Raw genomic sequence first — 20,961 nt, 5'->3', positions numbered from 1 at the left:
GTAGCAGCCGCTATTTTTGCAGGGAGTGTTTCTAAAGACCTTTTTGTTTGTTTTGTCTCTGCCGCTATCTTTTCAAGCGCACCAAGAACGGGTACAGTTGCCGCCGTAACATCCTTAGTCGCTTTAGTTACCGGGGCAAATAACTGTTCGCTTCCAACAGTAAAATCGGTTTGCATTTGTTGTCGCGTTTGAAGTTTCTCTCTCACTCTGTCTCGTAACGGTATAAACTTTTTAAGCGCTGCTAGCCGCTCTCTGGCTAGCCGAGTAGTAAGTGATTCACCTACCATTATTGTAAATTGATCCGCAATTTTCTAATTTTCCGCCGAGTGTACCATCGGGAGCTCCACGGAGTTTTCGTCTATAATCCTTCTAATGTTTTTGATCTTACTAGAAATCTCCCGGCGTCGTTCATAAACACGTCCGAGTTTTTTTCGTATTATTTCAACGGCAGTAAATAGTCCAATGAATGCATTTGCGTCATTGTGGTACAGGTTCTCATTAATCGTATGTTGTAATCGTTTTATAAAAAAATACTCGCGGGCCAGGGTAAAACGCCCCCGTTTCGACTGTTCGTTAATAATCTCATAATCGGATAATATTTTTTCACTGTCGAGACCATCAGATAATTCAATTCCTTGATTTTTTAATTTTGAAATCTCAGTTAATATATTATTGATGTCTTCGATATTCATTATTCTTATAAAACATCTTATTTCTAATATCAAAAATTTTAATAAAATTATTGGGGCCATTTTTGACCCCGTTTTTTGTATGGACAGTACAGTGCCGTAGATCTCCACTCGAGTGTTGTGGCAGATTGCAGGCATACATGGACAGTACAATGCCGTAGATCTCCACTCGAGTGTTGTGGCAGATTACAGGCATATACATATACTTAATTAAGGACATTCACATCTTGGAACCCCAAAGCATACATCTCCGGGGAGGGAGGCCTAGGGTGACAAACGTCATCGTAGACCGCCCAGAAGATATGCTTGGGGGACATCACTACATGTACTTAATTAAGGATGAATATATTTACAATGAAATGATTGATGGATGATGGGACGGTACAAGACAGCACAAACATAAAACGGCGGGGCGGAACTCTACGGCCAATTCAACCAATCAAAAGCAACCCAATTAAATTAACCCGGTTGCATGATTGTGAACAAAAGACAACCACACGCCCGGGTCAAGAGCGTGGGTTAGTTTTGATTAGTTGAATTGGCTTTCGAAAGCCCCAGGCTTATAACGAGTCATCTTGTATATAAAGTGACTAATACAGCGGCGTCAGTCACAAGGTGTGTGTTAATTTGAATTCCCTTGAATCGTTTGAATCCTTAAATACTTATTAATGGTGTTTCACGGCATTTAAATGAAACCAAATACTCAAATAAAACATTAAAAAAAAGAATACAGCTGTTAGATAATAGCGTGTATTTCATTAGTTTTCATCGTAAAATGATTAATTAATCGCAACATTAATTGGACTTCAAGGGACATAACTCTTGTCATGAGACGCTATCACAAAACGAGTTATCTCCCTTTGATGTTATATATGAAAATCGAATTCTGTGACCCGTCTTTTTTGAGATCGCTGTTTTAGTTATATTCTCCGCAACATCTAGAACTGATTTACTACAAATATCGAAGTATTTACCAGCCGCATTCATAGAGCGAAATATTTTTTCCTCGTGCGTTATTGTATCAAATGACTTTACGGGTTTTGCCTTTCTCATCCCTCCTGTTTTTCCAAATTTGGAATTTTGACTCGGTGTAACAGCTCTTAGATTACACAGTCTGTTATTTTGAGGACATCCATCAATGTGATCAATAACGAGACCGTCGTTGATCAGTCCGTTAAACGCTTCATACACCATCCTGTGAATAAGACAGATTTTTTTCCCAGCATTAAATCGCAAGTATCCGTGATTATTTACGGTACCAACCGGCTTCTTCAGTCTGCGGTTTCTAACAATACCGTCGCGAGATGCCTCGTAATTAACAAACACAGGGTGAGGTCTAAACTCTTGGTCCATTTGTATAATAATACTACTTGTCTAATTTATTATTTGGTTTAATTATGAATCTTTCAACGTAGTCTTGGGGGGTTTTGATGACGAAGTCGGCGGTGGGGTTAATGACGGCGTTTTTAATTCGCTTGTCATAATAGCGTTTTAGTTCCCTGTATCGCTTTCCGCCACAATTGATACACAACTGTGATTTTCCTCTTACACCGACGTGGCAAACCAAGCACGGGAGGGGGCCAAGAGAACCATTACGAACGCTTTGTAAATGATACCCGCAGAATTCACCTCTACATGATTTATTGCACGGGGTTGTCGACCCAATCATCAACCATTTGCAGTGATTCATTATACTATATTCTTTCATTTAAATACTTGTTTTAATTATATGGATGAGTTCGAGAGATTGGCAGCAATTAAGCCCCGGAAAAATATTAGGTTTAATCTCGATAGAGTCCTCAAGGACACACCAAAAGCGTTAATAAACGATAAAACCCTGTTGAGTAAAATACGCGATTGTATCAATGAATTCAAGCGTGATGGCGCATCTCACAGTTGGTCAACATTTCGAATTGATGGCATTGTTGATGCTACCATGAACGACAACCGCGCAGCAATGATAATATCACAACTTGACGGTAAAAGGTATTTCTTCAGAGTAAAATTCATTGTCCGGGTGGAATCAGGCGATTGGATCATGCGTGATAAATTTGAACCAGTTCTCAGCGACAAGAAAACAGTTACTGTCAGCCGCGACTCCAAGCCGGGGTTGTTAACCGGAATTGACAAACCATACTATGAACGAGCGTATCCTGAAACAGCAGTTGTTTATGGAATATACCCGTTAAATAAGAAACCTGATATCGGAAAACTGAAACCGATGAAACAGTCAACTGGGATAAATTGTGTAGCAGAACGAATAATAGAGCATTTTACAAATGCATGTCGAGGAAACAAATTGACTGATTTACGACGTAGCAAAATCAACCAGTGGGAACTAACCGTAAAAGAGCGTGGAGCAACCATCAGCGACATAGCGAGATTAGAAACATCGCTGAGATTTCCAATAACCGTTACAACGATAACCGGTGAAGTATTATACGAATCGAAGTATAAATCGAAGGGAGCCCCAATCAAAATTATTGATCATAACGAACACGCATGGACGCCCGTGATCACAATATTTCCACGGGATAGAACAGTAAAGTATATCCCCGAAGAATTCCTGGGAGAACAATTCTCCAAGGACGGTTTTCTCGCGGAGAGGAAACTATTTGATGCTATTGCCTACTTGTGTAAAAACGACCCTGTATCAATGTGGTTACTTCGCAGCGCTGAAAACGATGCGGATACCTTTGATCAGTTTGTAAGACCAAACGGTGAATTATATCGCACTGAAGCATTTCACAACAGGATGAAAAAAACCGCCATAGAATTTGAGGAGCATGATGAACAACTGCTAACAAATTGTTTTACGATTCCATCGGTTGTAGCTCATGTTGCAGCAAGGAAAAATGCGTGGAGACCAACGCGCAGAGAATTTCTACCGGATGTACAATCCAGTTGTTTGGAATACTATCACGGTGGACTATGGAACACTGAATACAACCGCGACGCTATGATCTCGGTTGATATGGTTGCCTGTTATCCAGCGAGTTTTCTCGGGTATGGATCCGCCGCTGAGTACTTTAGACGATTTGGACACCCCAGTCATGAAATGATTCGTGTTGCTATTAATGGACCACTGCCTGATTTTGATTTAACCGGATTCGCTCGCATAGTATCATTTGAATTCGCGGCAGGACTCCATCGCTGTTGCTATATTTGGATCGGTAGACACATGGCTGAAAAGAGATGGCTGCCAATAGCGCTGCTACGGTATATGATTGATTGTAGCATGCTAGTTTCGTTGATTGTCAGTGACGCGATTATATCATACCGGGCACAGACTGAAGTCTGGTTACCAGAACCGGAGCGTCTAGATAGCATAATTGACGAGTCCAGAAAAAACATTGATGCCGACGAGGAATATATCATCGAATGGTCCAGGAGGATATTTAACCAACGAAACCGCGAGGCAAAAGATCTCGGTAGAAGAATAATTGGTAAGTTCACACAAGGTGGAAAAAACCACGACTACAAACGATATTGCTCACGGCTGATTATAGATGACGCAGAATATGATTTCGTAATCAAGGACACAGTGGCAAAAAATAGATACGTGAACTGCAAAACAGCTTTCTTGTCCAATGGAACGAGGTTGGGTACAGTTGTTACCTACAGCGATGGAGACAGCCCGGCGTATCCACATTTGAGGGCGTCTATGCTGGGATATGCCGCTATCAATTTATTCTCGATGATAAATAGATTCCCCGATACCGCGGTTAGAGTAGCCGTTGATTCGTTTTATGTTGACGTAGCGTATAAAGGAAACGTAGCCGAGTTTACTAGTCCGGACGAGAGTTGGGGTACATGGAGAATTAAAAATGAAATACGACGCGATTATTCCCCGTCAGCAGATGTCACCGTTGAGAACAACTACTTACGCGGTGATAAATTGTCAGAATGGTCTAATGCACCATCGTGTTCTGATCCAATTTGTAGACACAAGACGGTTTATTTAAGCGGCTGTGGCGGGTCAGGAAAGACGACTCGGGCAATTGAATTATTTCGAACGCGGGCAAGTATAATCGTGCTTACACCGACCCATAGACTAGCGCGAGAGATAAAACAACGAAATGTTGACGCCGTTACTTATCACAGCTTTTTTCGATACAGCGGCGGTGAGTGGACTCCTGATCGAATGGGTGAAAAATTTATTCCCGACATTATCATCTGGGATGAGATATGTACTGTTTCGTTAGATACTTTACAAATGTTTCTTGAGTGGTTGCTGCGCGCGAATACAGCGGTAATCATGTGTGGGGACCATGGCCAACCACCACCATTTGTCGGCGAGGGTCCACATGATTGGTTAAGGGGTTTTGTGGACTATTATGAAGAAACCGATACTGATTACCGAGCACTTGATGAACAACTGCGCGAGGTTAAGAAATTAATCAGATTACAGCCGGATAGAATTCAATGTGAAATAATTCGCGAGGTGATTCCGGAAACGCCGTTAAATGAATTCTGGGAAACATGGAGACCAAACGATTTGATTGTAGCGAGTAGAAAGATAGTCAGAGACACACTTCAGCGGAAGTTGTTTACGTTGCATAAGGAAAAGTTTCCAACGCGTCCAGTGCCGTTATGTTATAGACCCGCGGACACACGGCGGCAGAACATTGAAGTTGAAATTCCAGGTCGGACAGAAAAACAAATTCTCGTGCTGAATGATATCGTGCTCGTTGATATCAGCGTCGTCGAGGACGCGCTACGTGCTGATAAATCCCCGTGGACGCTAGGATACGCAACAACAATACATTCCTCGCAGGGACTAACCATCACGGACACAATTGTTTGGATAGTTGATAATCGCATCGAATGGTCGAATCTAGTCTATCTTGCAGTGTCCAGAGTACGAAGGATAAATCAGCTTCGAAGAATTGTTATTGACGAAGCCACCGACGAAGCCGGCGACAAAGTCACCATCGATGCAAGCGTCATTGATAGAAAACTCTCGGGTTACCGCCAACAGGATAAAAAAAAACAGCGGCGTTTTGATATTGATGCCGAATTAATAATCTCGCTACGACAACAACAGAATAATCACTGCGCGAGTTGCAATTGTATAATGAGTTGGCGTTATTCGGATAAAGACACTCGCCAATTTACCGTGGATAGGATCGATAACAGTCTCGGTCATGTCAAAAACAATGTGAGGTTGACCTGTCTTGAGTGTAATAGACGCAACGGCGCTAGTTAAGACCACGCGGGGGTAATTGAGTATCGTTAGGTATCACTTGTAGTTGCTCGCGTGTAAATCCGCGCTGAGGAGCAGTTGAATCCAGTCTATAGATCGGTGGTCTACCAATTGATCGTGTTATCGTTGATATGTTATGTGTGGTAACACTCCAAATAGGATCGGTAGCCCTTTTTTTACCGCCTTCAAGCTCTCCTGGTTCATATAGATATCTAACAGTGACATCGCCAAGAATCGGCTTAGAAACGCTATTTATTTTTAATTTTCCGGGTATATACTCGTATTTAATCGCGTCGCTGGGCTTCATGTTGATTACTCGGGTAATCTCGTTATTTAACGCTGCAATTACACCTGGCAACCTTTTAACCCATTCACGAGATCGTTTTTCTTGGATGAATTCCTTCGCGTATTGATATCCAAATAACCGTTCAGCGAGAGTCCGATTGAATCGTTCAACAATTGCCTGATCACGATGTAGCGCAGTATGACCTCGTCGTATCGCGACGCTATGATGTTTCAGCGTTGATAAAACAGCGCCGCGAAATTCACTACCAGGATCAACTTGTAATAGATTTGGCCAGCGCAGAGGACCTCTTCGATAAATCCGCTCAAACGCATCGGCTACTTCAGTTGCTGACTTTGTTTTCAACGGTTCCGCTTGTTTGTATCGACTCGCAACATCAACTACGGTTAGCGCGTATTTGTAACCGTTGTCATGCGGCAGAAATAGTATATCAGCCTGATGAACTTCATTAGGTACGCTGACATCAAAGCGCGAGAAGTTGATTTGTTTAGGCGGTGGTAGATAGATTTGCCATATAGCCTGTTTGGATAACCAATTAGCCGCAGTGGTCTTTGTTACCTTTGCAGCGCTTGCAAGCTTACCAATTGCGGCCTTCCCCTTCCAGTATCCTCTCGGAGAATAATAGATGGAATCCATCGTTTTTCTTGGATGATTGTTATTAATTACCAGCGCCAATCATTAATTTACCTTTCATAGCCGATTTTACCAACCATGAGGCCAATTTTTCTTTGACGGATTTATCAGGAATAGCATTTAGCGCGTGAATTAATTTTACATCCGCGATATGACGCTGTTGCAGATCGCTACTTTTGTAAGCAACATCATGAGCATGACACGCCTTATCGATAGCGTTTATTGGATACTCACCGGGTTTGGGCTGATTTTGATCATCGAGTCTAATATCTAATCGTGTTCCGGGGCCACAGTAGTTATATCCTGGGAGGTGTTTTTCTCCTGGATACTTTGCCCACGGTGTTCCGGGGAGTTTTGCCAATTTGGCTGCGATGTCACCTCCTCGCTTTTTTTTAAAACATCTCCGGGTCTAATAGAAATAAATCTAAATTTCTTTGTACCGCATTGTACACACTTACCAGTAAGCGCCGATCTGTTATTTCTTGTCGTAACGGTTGTCATATCATTTGTGCCAGTACGCACTCTACACTTCACACAATATAGATCCATAATTTATGTATAGAGATATGAATATAATTGATTTTTCGGCGACTAAAACAAGAGAACCAGTTAAGCATGTTGCAGCGTTACCAAACTCGATCCGGATGATTATCATCGGACCATCTGGATCCGGCAAGACGCAATTGTTACTCAATTTAATAATGAGATGGATGAAGTGGGATAAGTTGTATTTGGTTGCTCCTAGCGTAGATGATCAACGATGCTACGAGGTGTTGAAAGATTTCAACGAGAATGCATCAGCGATCGCTAAAAAGAATGTTATTGAGTTTATTACGGATATCAATGATGCACCGGGTATTGATGATATTGATGGCGACGTTAACAATCTAGTCGTGTACGATGATGTTATGTTAGACAATCAAAAGAACCCAGCTAGGATATTTTCCAGAGGCAGGCATAAAAACACTGACGTGATATATGTCACTCAACGATACACTCAGATTCCAAAAGTAATCAGAGATAACTGCAATATTCTTGCTGTATTCAACGGCGTTGATACACACACGCTACGAAATATTTGGCAGACATGGTGCGGCGGTGACATGGACTTTAATGTTTTTCGAAACTTTTTTAGTCATGCTCAGTCGACCCCACATGGATTCATAACGATAAATTTACATGATCCTCGGACACGATATCGTATCGGACTTGACCAAATATTCGGTTAGTTGTAAATAATTTTCATTGTAAATAACCTCTTAGCAGCAGAGGGGGCAATGACATCGACGCGGTCGTCGACGTGCTTACCGGACGCTGACGACGCTGGGAATCGGCGCGCAGAAGGTGTTAATTAAACCAAATGACGACGCGACGATCCCCCAACGACGTCGTCGTTTTTTTTTTACCAGGCGCTGACGACACTAGATCGTTGAGTGCAGAAAGTAATAATTAAGCAAAATAACGATTGGACAAAATGTCCGATTCGCCCCCTCTGCTGCTAGTTATATCAACAAAATTGAAGTGGCCATTTTTGATGATTATGAGTAATGCTGATTCGCAAAGATAGCCAGACATCGGAGAAAAGCAACTTCATTATTGACAAAGATAACCAGACATCGGAGAAAAGCAACTTCATTATTCACAAAGATAACCAGACATCAGAGAAAAGCAACTTCATTATTCACAAAGATAACCAGACATCGGAGAAAAGCAACTTCATTATTCACAAAGATAACCAGACATCGGAGAAAAGCAACTTCATTATTCACAAAGATAACCAGACATCAGAGAAAAGCAACTTCATTATTGACAAAGATAACCAGACATCGGAGAAAAGCAACTTCATTATTCACAAAGATAACCAGACATCAGAGAAAAGCAACTTCATTATTCACAAAGATAACCAGACATCGGAGAAAAGCAACTTCATTATTCACAAAGATAACCAGACATCGGAGAAAAGCAACTTCATTATTCACAAAGATAACCAGACATCGGAGAAAAGCAACTTCATTATTCACAAAGATAACCAGACATCGGAGAAAAGCAACTTCATTATTCACAAAGATAACCAGACATCGGAGAAAAGCAACTTCATTATTCACAAAGATAACCAGACATCGGAGAAAAGCAACTTCATTATTCACAAAGATAACCAGACATCGGAGAAAAGAAACTTCATTATTCACAAAGATAACCAGACATCGGAGAAAAGCAACTTCATTATTCACAAAGATAACCAGACATCGGAGAAAAGCAACTTCACTGCCATTAAAGGAGAGGGCAATAACCTAAAAATGTCTTTAGAAACAATACAGAATTTATTTATTGTTCTCATATTATTGTTTATATAAATACGTGATAAAGGTAAATCTCTTTTACATCAGATTGAGAGTGTAATGTAACACAACTGACACCTGTACAAATAGTAAACTAACGTACATGTGCAAATGAATTGCACAAATTTTTAAAACCATTATGCTTGATATAATTTAAGTTTAAACAAAAACAGAATCTATATTGGAAACTTATTTAAAATAATAATTAATTAATTAAAAATATGGGGAAAGTTTAGAAATTTTTGTTGTTGTTGGATGATTTGTATTTAATTATTACAGCACTTCTTTATTAAGACACTATATTATCATCTTTTAGAACATACATCTTGTAAAAGTTAATATCACCTAATCAAAAGTAACAGTCTTTCTTCTGAAAGTACACGATATCATCGAAATAGAGTTGATTGGTGGTATTAGGAACATAGAAACATTTAAACTTCTTTGTTTCCTTGCTAGATACAGAAAATATGTGTTCAAGGTGTGAGGATTTTCCATGTAGTTAATATTTCCAGATCTTCGATACACTGAGTGCCATGTCCCATCAAAAATCTATGGGAGGAGTTCTTTAGGTTGGTTTGTCGATTAATTAGGATCACTCTGTGTAATAATAAAGTCACACACATTTATTTATGTTAATATATTTACCTGAACACTCAAGACAGAGCTTCACCTTTTACATTTCGCCTTTACCTTGATGCTGAAATACTTTCATTATTTTTCATAAAAAGAAATGTGAACATAATACTGTCAATATTTCCAACAAATTAATTATTTTCCTTAAAAAGAAATATGAACAAAATAAGACATATATATATATATATCATCCTTACAATGTATTAAGGGCCCCGAGTGGCCGAGTGGTCTAAAGCGCTCTCTGTTACGGATCACTGCCATCTCACCTCTGTCTGCGTGGGTTCGAGTCACAGATTTAGCCAATGTGGGCATGTGAGAAAGCTTGCCAGTAGCTTCTCGTGGGTCGGTGGTTCTTCCCTGGGTTTTCCAGGGTTCTTCCTCCACCATTAATACTGGCCGCCATGTATAGCCTATCGTGTGCTGAAGAATGGCGTTAAACCCTACAACAACAACAACAACAACAACAACAATGTATTATTAATTCTCAACATAAAATATCCATACCATATGATCTTTATTCAGCTGGTATATAATGGCCTCCCAGTTCTTTTCATCATAGTTCACCCTGAAGTACCCAAACATGTGGCTGTTACCTTTAACCCACTCTGCATCACCAGGGATTTCAAATTCCACTGTAAGAGAATATAACGTATACTTATATGAATACATCCCACAAGCAATGCATAACTATAAAATGTGTGACTTTGACTTCAAGGTCAAAAGGTTAAGCTATCAGAAGGAATTGTCTCAGCTTTGTAATAATTTATTCTAAGTATAAATAAAATATATCAAGGGAAGGAGTAAATATAAGCAAATAAAATAATTGACCTAAATCTCAATATAAAATTGTTGTTGACAGTAACCTCGATCCAAAAATCAAAGAGTTGAAGGTCAGAGAATGGTCTCTTGTTCAAACTGATTAATCCCAAAATTCCTCAAGGCATTTAGGAAATGTAAGCAAACAAAAATTCTAAACCAAGACTTTACCAAAAATTTCAAACCACTGTGACCCTGACTCGAAAGGAAAGTGCAAGTAAGTATGTTGCAGAGTGAATTGTTTTGTCTTCATAATGATTTATACAAAGTATGAACAAAATCCATCATGGAGTTTAAGAAATCTAAGCATAATAAACTCTAATAAAAACATTAATTAAATTTTCTGATGTTCACCTGACCTTGATCCCAATGGAAATGAGGCTAGTGAGCAAGTCAATCATAAATTGTCTTCCATGTATGAAAAAAGTCAATCAAAGGGTTTAGGAAATATAATTAAATAATAAATAAGAATACCATGAACAACACATTATATGCCTGCCCCCTGTTTAATAGTCCTCTATGCAGACATTTACTACACAAAATTTAATTGACTGAAACTATTATTTTCTTATTAGAATTGCCATGATCATAGCCTCTGCACTTCAGAAACCAGAATCTGCAGGTTTCTATTTTAATCTCAGTGCAAGACATAAAAAAGTTAGGTGAAGGAACATACTCATGAATAAAATTTATTCTATGCAACCCATATTTTTTTAAAGATTGACCTTTGACATTTTTTAGCTTCCATTCCTTAAATGCAAGCCCTCTACAAAAGCTGGTCTGCGTACATAGTCTAGAGTTATTAGCAAACAAATATTTTACTTCTCACATTTATGGTGACCTTCTGATCCAAAATTCAAAAGATTTTTTATCTAGTTTGTAAGCCATCCACAAACTTTGGTGAAATGTATACAGTCAATAACTAAAATTTCTGTGCATAAACTGTTGTTTTTTCTTTCATTCACAGTGACCTTGAACTATGATCTTTTGAACCTGCAGGCTTCTTCCTTACCCAAGATGAAAAAAGCCATCCACAATGTTTGGTCCAGGTCTGTGTTGTGTAATTAATGTTATTAAATAGAATTTTTTCTTCTTTTTCACCTTTTACCTTTTAACCTGCAAAATCAACAAGCTTCTTCTTTATCCCAAGATCAATTGAAATTTGAAAACAAATGGCAACAAACTGATAGCTGGCTGGAAAGACAACTTTATCCCAAACCTTAATGCAAATTTCTATGACTATGACTTTCATCACGTTAATGTCAAAGGGGCAAGTGAGCATGTCACATAATGATTTTGTCCTATTTCTAAAAGGCTTGATACCAATTATGATTATATTCTATTAAATTGTTTTTAAAAAATATATGCAAAAATTAAAAACTAATCAAAATCTGAATGTCAAACTGTTGATGCTACTACAAATTCCAGTAAAGTGACTGTTACATCTCAACTTCCAACTAACATGGATGCCTACACGAGGTATCATTTGCAACAGAGAAAAGGATGAAGGCAATAAATACAACAGTTATTTTACCACTAGATAATGCAACTGATTCATCAAATAAAGAGATTCCTAAATCTCCTTGTTTTACCCACACAGATCAATGATAACTTTCCAAGGAGATGCATTCTGCACCATCGGGAATACTTATATATATATATATATATATATATATATATATATATATATATATATATATATATATATATATATATATATATATATATATATATATATATATATATATATATATATATATATATATATATATATATATATATATATATATATATATATATATATATATATATATATATATATATATATATATATATATATATAGAAAGTGATGCTTATATATATACCTTTGTCTATCAGCTTCAGTTCCAGTTTCTGTATATTGTTTATATCCGGTGAAGTAGTGTAGGAGAATGGTACATACCATTTGTACCTGCAGATGGAAAGACAGAATATAAATGTACAATGAATTATTCAAAATAAGCATTATAAAAAACCTATTATTTTAACACCCCAAATCAAAATTTATAGAAGAAAAATGAAATAAAATACAGAATTCCCCAAATCTTACTCAAATTCCTTACTTTCAATGGCATACAGACTGATACTCTCTCTCAAATTCTCTCCCTCAGAGACAGTGATTTACAGTTAATTTTTCAAATAAAAAATGCATGAACCAATTATCAATTAACAGACACTTTAAATTTGTACATGAATAGTGCCCCATTATCCTTATCGGCAAATGAATGAAAATATTATAACATGAATTAGATCAAATATCTTTCTGTGACTTTCGCCATTTGGAAATGATCTTCCATCTTCAGTTTATAGATACGAAAAGTAATTTCCCAAATCTAAACAGACTGGAAGTAATTTGTACATTTTTTGACAGAAACTTTCAGTTTTGCATACTTGGGAATATTCTTCTGAGTCCTTGAACTCACTGTGATCAGATAATTTTAAAAAACTGCCTGTTCATAGAAAAAATCAGTTTAATGTATTTGGGAATATTTTTCTGTGTCCTTGAATTCACTGTCATCAGATAATTTTTTAAAGAATTGCCTGTTGATAGAAACCATCGGTTGAACGTATTTGGGAATATTTTTATGTGTCCTTGAATTCACTATCATCAGAAAATAAAAAAAATGACTGGGGGATGTTTTTGTAATTGCAATAACTGATGACTGATGAAAGTACATGGTCTATCAATGAAGTTTCCTCTGGGATGTATAATGGGTCCAATACATCCTCCTGCATGTTAATTGAGGTGACTCATGGAGGCAGGAGTCATGGTGGCTCAGTGATTAGAATGCCAGACTCAAGACTTAAAAGGAAATGGGTTCAAATCCTACCACTGATCAGCTGGGTTAGCTACTGTGTGTCACTTTACTCCAATTGTCTTGGCACTAAATAACCAACTTGTGTTCTTGTGCCATAAAACACTAAATTAAATGAAACAAAAGAACTATGCATGATGTAACAAATATATTCAGTTGCAATGCAATTAAAAGGATAAACTAAACATGTAAAAGAAAAATAATAGTCCATTAAAGATAACTTTAATCGGTTATAATTGATTACTGATAATCACAATTGATTGCCTGGTAGTATGGCTTTTCTGACCAAACTTTTATTATTTTTACTGTCAACATATTCCTCTAAATTCTAAAGATTTTTCCAGTTCTTCCTGAAGCACTTACAGAAATGGAGAAATAAACTGTGAGCTTTCTTGTGATTGGGGGTACAAAAGAAATCTTTCCTGTGTGGCCGTGACTTTATTGCCATTACGACTCAGTGTGATGACAGGGTATCCCATCTGCTTGGTCCACGTCTCCATCATCAGGGTCACATTGAGGACTGTATCGTGGTCAAGGCTCTGTTGAACACAAGTAATCATTATGGATTCATTAGTGTACATTGGGATCAAGGCTCTGTTGAACACAAGTAATTATTATGGATTCATTAGTGTACATTGGGATTAAGGCTCTGTTGAACACAAGTAATCGTTATGGATTCATTAGTGTACATTGGGATTAAGGCTCTGTTGGACACAAGTAATCATTATGGATTCATTAGTGTACATTGTGGTCAAGGCTCTGTTGAACACAAGTAATCATTATGGATTCATTAGTGTACATTGGGATTAAGGCTCTGTTGAACACAAGTAATCGTTATGGATTCATTAGTGTACATTGGGATTAAGGCTCTGTTGAACACAAGTAATCGTTATGGATTCATTAGTGTACATTGGGATTAAGGCTCTGTTGAACACAAGTAATCATTATGGATTCATTAGTGTACATTGGGATCAAGGCTCTGTTGAACACAAGTAATCATTATGGATTCATTAGTGTACATTGGGATCAAGGCTCTGTTGAACACAAGTAATCATTATGGATTCATTAGTGTACATTTGGATCAAGGCTCTGTTGAACACAAGTAATTATTATGGATTCATTAGTGTACATTGGGATCAAGGCTCTGTTGAACACAAGTAATTATTATGGATTCATTAGTGTACATTGGGATTAAGGCTCTGTTGAACACAAGTAATCATTATGGATTCATTAGTGTACATTGGGATCAAGGCTCTGTTGAACAAAAGTAATCATTATGGATTCATTAGTGTACATTGGGATCAAGGCTCTGTTGAACACAAGTAATTATTATGGATTCATTAGTGTACATTGGGATCAAGGCTCTGTTGAACACAAGTAATTATTATGGATTCATTAGTGTACATTGGGATTAAGGCTCTGTTGAACACAAGTAATCATTATGGATTCATTAGTGTACATTGGGATCAAGGCTCTGTTGAACACAAGTAATCATTATGGATTCATTAGTGTACATTGGGATTAAGGCTCTGTTGAACACAAGTAATCGTTATGGATTCATTAGTGTACATTGGGATCAAGGCTCTGTTGAACACAAGTAATCATTATGGATTCATTAGTGTACATTGGGAACAAGGCTCTGTTGAACGCAAGTAATTATTATGGATTCATTAGTGTACATTGGGATCAAGGCTCTGTTGAACACAAGTAATCATTATGGATTCATTAGTGTACATTGGGATCAAGGCTCTGTTCAACAAAAGTAATCATTATGGATTCATTAGTGTACATTGGGATCAAGGCTCTGTTGAACAAAAGTAATCATTATGGATTCATTAGTGTACATTGGGAACAAGGCTCTGTTGAACGCAAGTAATTATTATGGATTCATTAGTGTACACTGGGATCAAGGCTCTGTTGAACACAAGTAATCATTATGGATTCATTAGTGTACATGGGACCAAGGCTCTGTTCAACAAAAGTAATCATTATGGATTCATTAGTGTACATTGGGATCAAGGCTCTGTTCAACAAAAGTAATCATTATGGATTCATTTGTGTACTGTACAGTTACAGTAAAATTTTAATAATGCAATCTATTTTATGCCTGAACATAAATTACTCGATTTTCCAAGTAAATTCTTTTTTGATAATCCATTGCAGTGAATTACGATCAATAATTTCAATGACGCATTGATAACAGGATAACAAGCAAATTATATATCTTTCTTCATGTGCTTTTCTAATTTGAATGGGGAAGGAGAATTATTAAACTTTTTATATTTTCTGTTTGAATAATAACAAAACACAGCAGAACATAAATGGTAAACCATGGACACTGCACTGGATCCAGTAAGAAATCTGCTATTTCAATCTGTTATACAGTACATCTTGCCAGCCAATACTTTTAAGCATAAAATAAAAATAAAATTTGCTTGCTATGAGTGAATAATGGATAATTTTAATCTTGTGGGTGAAAAAACTTATGAATTTTCACTCATGGATTCCCCACTCATGAAACTACTGAGTTTAATACCAACTCAAATGAAATATATCCATATATATTCTTTTCATGAAAATATCCTCTAAACCTCTGAGACAGCATTGTAGGAGAAACAGAGGGTGGGAGTTATAGTAAAAGAGACATTTTTACAGATGCTGCTCCAAGTATGACAGTACCCCCAGAACTCAAAAGGTTTGGAATGTATGAGCAATCATAAAGTTATTACATGAAAACTGAAACACAAATTCTCAAATAACCTTGATCCTAACAGAAGATTTATGGAGGATGATTGATCAAACAATCCAGCTGATGCCATTATTTCTGGCAAGTTCTCAACTTATCAACACAAAGAAATCTTTTAAACAGAACTTTCAAACTTATTATTGAGGTTGACACTGACACCAGCAGCAGAAATTGTACATATATATCCCCGTGCCTTCTTATAGGCTTAAAAATTTCCATTTATTTTAAAAATATTCCATTAGGTTTGAAAGTTATAAAAGTTTTTTTTTTTTTAAATGAAAAGGTTACTTCAGAAGTATAAAATTCTAATTTGGTCTTTACCATATGCATACACACTTCCCTATAAAGTGTGCATACTTGAACAAACTAGGTTTTCAGTAAAATATATTGGTTCAAAAATGTGCAAAATATAGAGCAATTGGAAAAAAATTGCTTTTATGGTACAAGAGATATAATTTGGTCATATATTCATAATATGCATCCAAACAGGCTTCTAAAACTTTAAACAGTCTATGAAGTGTGTTTTTGTGTGTCTTTTATGTTAACAATTTTGCTCATGGCAAAAAAAATCTCAAAATCCAAAAAGGTTTTTAAAATGTAGATGAAATGGAAAACTTGTGTTAATGGTATGAAAAACTAATCAAATCATCTGCATAATCGTGGACAAAAACATGTAAATTTCATTTGCCAACATCAAGTAGTTTTTTTGCATCACCATTCCAAGAAGCTTCCTGGTACAGATGGACAGCCTTAACAAACCAATCCCAATCCATATGCCACCTCTGCAAACACTAGGAACATATAAAGGATATAAAATTATTTCCAAGATACACACAAGCATATCCTATTGTACCTGCTGAAATGACTGCCAGAGGTCATTGTTGTCTGCATTTCCAAACTGAAACGTTTTAAGATAGAATTTCAAACCTTCCTGGAACTTTTCTTTGCCTATGTATTCCTGTAGCATCCTGATGATGGAAGCCCCCTGAAAGGAAGTGAATGTCTTTGGATCTTTGCCATAGTTTGAGTTTGTTATCTAACTTTCAAGGCTAAAATTACACTCAGAAAAAATGGATAATGCTCCACATAATCAACTTTAAAACAAATATTTATATTTTAAAATTTGTATGCAATTAAAACAAGAATCATAAGTATATTCTACAATTTAATGAAAAATGGAGGAAGACCAAAGTTAGAAAAAGTTAAATTTGCAAAAATTTATCATACAAAGCAAAATCTATTTACCATTCTTGGTTTGGCAAATTGTTTTCTCCCTCTAGCCACCAAATTGTGGAAAGATTAGATATGTATGTGGTGACTGAATTGGTAAGCATCCATTGGGATCTCTGTTATGCAAAAGTTGATTAACAGTTGCCACTCTTGAATTATTGGTCAATTACTTAAGAACTGTATCAAAATGAAAACAAAATGCTTCAACTACTGGCAAGAAATTGCTTTTTAATGAATTTTTTGCAGTTTAGCAGTGCTCCCTCCAGGCTCTGCTGATGTGGAGACGGTGCTGGGCCTGAGCCTGCAGCAAATTTCAGAAACTTTACTGCAATCCTATACGTCACAGGTAGCTCCTTTAGCATGTTTGATAACTGTATCATGAGCTGTGCAAAATGTTTCTCAGCTTACAAGAAACAGGATGGACAGGCCGACATAGAGACCAAACTAATATACCTCCATCTTTTTCAAAAAGCAGGTAACATATATGGAATATAAGTTTTATCGTTTTATTATTTGTAACATGTACTCTGCATGAGAAAAAGATGATGAAGCTACATTGAAAGGTGACAAGAAAGTTAAATGATAACATATCATCTAATGATGTAGTCACCAGGCAAGAAAGCATTTAGGAAGATTGATATGTGGAATGAATGAACAGTTTGATTAGTGGACTGAATGACAGTTTTGATGAGTGGACTGATTTAACAGGTTGATGGGTGGATTGAATGAACAGATTGATAGGTGGACTGAATGAATATGTTGATGGGTGGACTGAAGTAACAGTTTTGATGGATGGATTCAAAAAACAGATTGATGGGTAGATTGAATAAACAGTTTTTGACTGGTGAATTGAATGAACAGTTTTGATGGATGGACTGAAATGAACAGATTGAAGGTGGACTGAATGAACAGCTTTGATTGCTGGAATAAAGTTCTGTCAGTTGGTAGACCTGTTTATGTCCACATTCTTCTGTGAACAGAGGTAAGTTTATTTACTTCTGTAAGTTAACATTTAATCCACGCTTGTATATAGGGTGGATTCTATGTTACAGACATACTGCCCTCTCCACCACCACCCCACTCATCCGCTATCAACTGTTGTTGTTGTTCTAGGGTTTAATGCCATTTTTCAGCACAAGATAGGCTATACATGGCAGCCAGTATAACTGGTGGAGGAAGAACCCTGGAAAACCCAGGGAGGAACCACCGACCCACGTGAAGCTACTGGCAGGCTTTCCCACGTACCCATGCTAACCGATCCTTGGACTCAAACCCACGCAGACAGGTGAGATGTCAGTGATCCAGAATGGTAAGTGCTTTAGACCACTCGGCCACTTGGGGACCCGCTATCAACTGAGCAATAGCCTTAGTTTAACTTCTTACTGTTGTTCTTGACTTGGGCTTTTATGCCATTTTTCATATGATGATATTATTAAACATTACATAACTAACCCTTGTGGGTGGGTAAACTGGCCATATTCAGACAGATGAGACCATTTTCCCCATATTCCTTTTTGTGACTCAAGTCAAAAAATGTTCATTGAAAATAACAAATTCCAGAAGGAAGGGTTAGAAAGGTTTTCCCATGATAGTAGCCAATCAGTACAAAGCATAATGCGCAATAATTTCATTAGCTTTTTTGGACCAATCAGAATCATATAAAGTGATATATAACACGTTGTGATATAAAAAATATGAAACCGCATATACTATAGGAAAACTGTACCGACCTTGTGATATATATACCACCATGTCGGACAATTCTGCATGTCGGGTAATTCCGCGCAATGATACATCATTTCTGTAAACATTGGATCATGTATTATCTTGTGTCAAAAATCCATTTTGTATCAAGAAAGAACGATCACAATTTAATTAAGAAAAGTGATATTCATAAAGTGTAAAAAAATATCCGGCATTTTGACTCAAAATGCATATGAAAATGTGATTCTAAATGTCAACATAAAGACCCACTCCATGACCTTCTTGAACCGGTAACCCAGAAAATCTGATTTACTATGTATCTTTTAGAATTATACAAATAAATACATTATATAAAAGATGGAAATGTAAACCTTAAAACAATAATGCATTTCAATCCAAGTTTACATTTTTGCAAGAAGTTGTCCCACACGTACAAAATCGTCTGCTACCCAATGTGTCAACTTGCTGCTACAATATAAATTCTAAAGAAATTCACCAGCGTATAGTCTGTTTCTAAATTCTTTAGTAATTTTTCCCCATCAACAAGACGTTGTAAACACATTACATCCTATTCATTGTTGTTTCTCTTCCACATAATAATTTTTTTTTATAAAATGTTGAACTTCACTAACTTTTTTACAAGATCAGTTTTGTTTGCTTAATATATCTTGCCATTTATTGACATTATTACACTGAATTTTGTAAAACTACTATAAACCTGACCTAATTACTCAATGGAAATGCTGACAGAAAGAGTCATGCATTTCATTTCTATTGCCCAATTAATAAATATTTCATCTTTTCAACACAATGCGTAGAATAGGCCAACATATCACGAGTCAGGAAAACATGGGGATGGTATCCCCTGTGTCCAAAATTAATATTATTTTGAACAGAATATTCTGGTGACAACTGCCTCTTTACAAATGGTAAGCATTGCTGTATTTTAATTTCATCAATTGGTTGAATTCAGTATGTGTTTTGCTTCAATATTGGAGACGGAAACCTTAAGTGTGCAGAAATGCCAGACAGTATTGTATATATATATATATATATATATATATATATATAAAACCTTTTCTTAGTTTATTTGAGAGCCTCAAATAAAAAAAAGTTTAGCACTAGTAGCAGTAATAGAAGTATCTATCGTACCTTGCTGTAAGTGATGGAGTCAAATATTTCATTGATCTCAGATGGCCTGTGTACTGGAATGCTGATTGGGTGCGAGTTAGACAAACTGTCTAAATAGAGTGCCTTTAGCAGATCATCACTAATGAACTGCTCTGTCTGAAAACAAGAAAAATATAAACATAACTTCAGGTGTACCACAGTTCAAAGGATATAAAGTGGCATCTCATCAAAGCAAACTTCACCATCAGTAGTAATGTTTCTGTCTAAAATAAAGTACTGAATGCACTTCTGACCAAAAATGACATATTCATATGCATTAAATATATCATAAAAGGTTCATTCACATGTCTAAATAAAGAAGAATTTCACAGAAAAGGGATACTTCCTAAACTGGCTTCAGATATTACAAAAGAAAAAAGATTGAGGTAAATAATTTTTTGAAATCATTTTTTTCTAGTAAAAGATGTTTAGTACTTACCAAACCATAATACCTTAGGCAAACTACTTCTACCTCACAGGTCCAGCCTTCCTAGGTTAAACCTAAATAACTTTAACTTATCACTAGGTAGTGATCTACCTTGATACCAGGACTGGTGCCAAATTATAGGAAATCATCAGTTACTAGTGGTGTGGATGGCAAGCTCTCTATATGGATGTATCTGTTGGGAGGCTGA

General features: G+C 36.7%; 1 protein-coding gene across 2 annotated transcripts in view; it reads right to left on the bottom strand.

The window, feature by feature from the left end:
- The window catches only part of LOC149793281 (glutamyl aminopeptidase-like), a 109,800-nt gene that overhangs the window by 55,926 nt on the left and 32,913 nt on the right, over positions 1-20,961 (bottom strand). For both annotated transcript variants that reach the window (XM_089967263.1, XM_089967264.1), the window contains exons 7-11: positions 20,309-20,443; positions 17,076-17,207; positions 13,840-14,015; positions 12,487-12,572; positions 10,309-10,436 (exon numbers count right to left, since the gene is read on the bottom strand). In XM_089967263.1, the coding sequence (XP_089823389.1) occupies positions 10,309-10,436; positions 12,487-12,572; positions 13,840-14,015; positions 17,076-17,207; positions 20,309-20,443 (657 nt within the window). The remainder of the gene's footprint in view (positions 1-10,308; positions 10,437-12,486; positions 12,573-13,839; positions 14,016-17,075; positions 17,208-20,308; positions 20,444-20,961) is intronic.

The sequence above is a fragment of the Sinohyriopsis cumingii genome, chromosome 8, assembly GCF_028554795.1.
Source record: "Sinohyriopsis cumingii isolate HCF-2022 chromosome 8, ASM2855479v2, whole genome shotgun sequence".
In the NCBI taxonomy this organism is placed as follows: domain Eukaryota; kingdom Metazoa; phylum Mollusca; class Bivalvia; order Unionida; family Unionidae; genus Sinohyriopsis; species Sinohyriopsis cumingii.
This window is presented reverse-complemented; position numbering and strand designations above follow the sequence as displayed.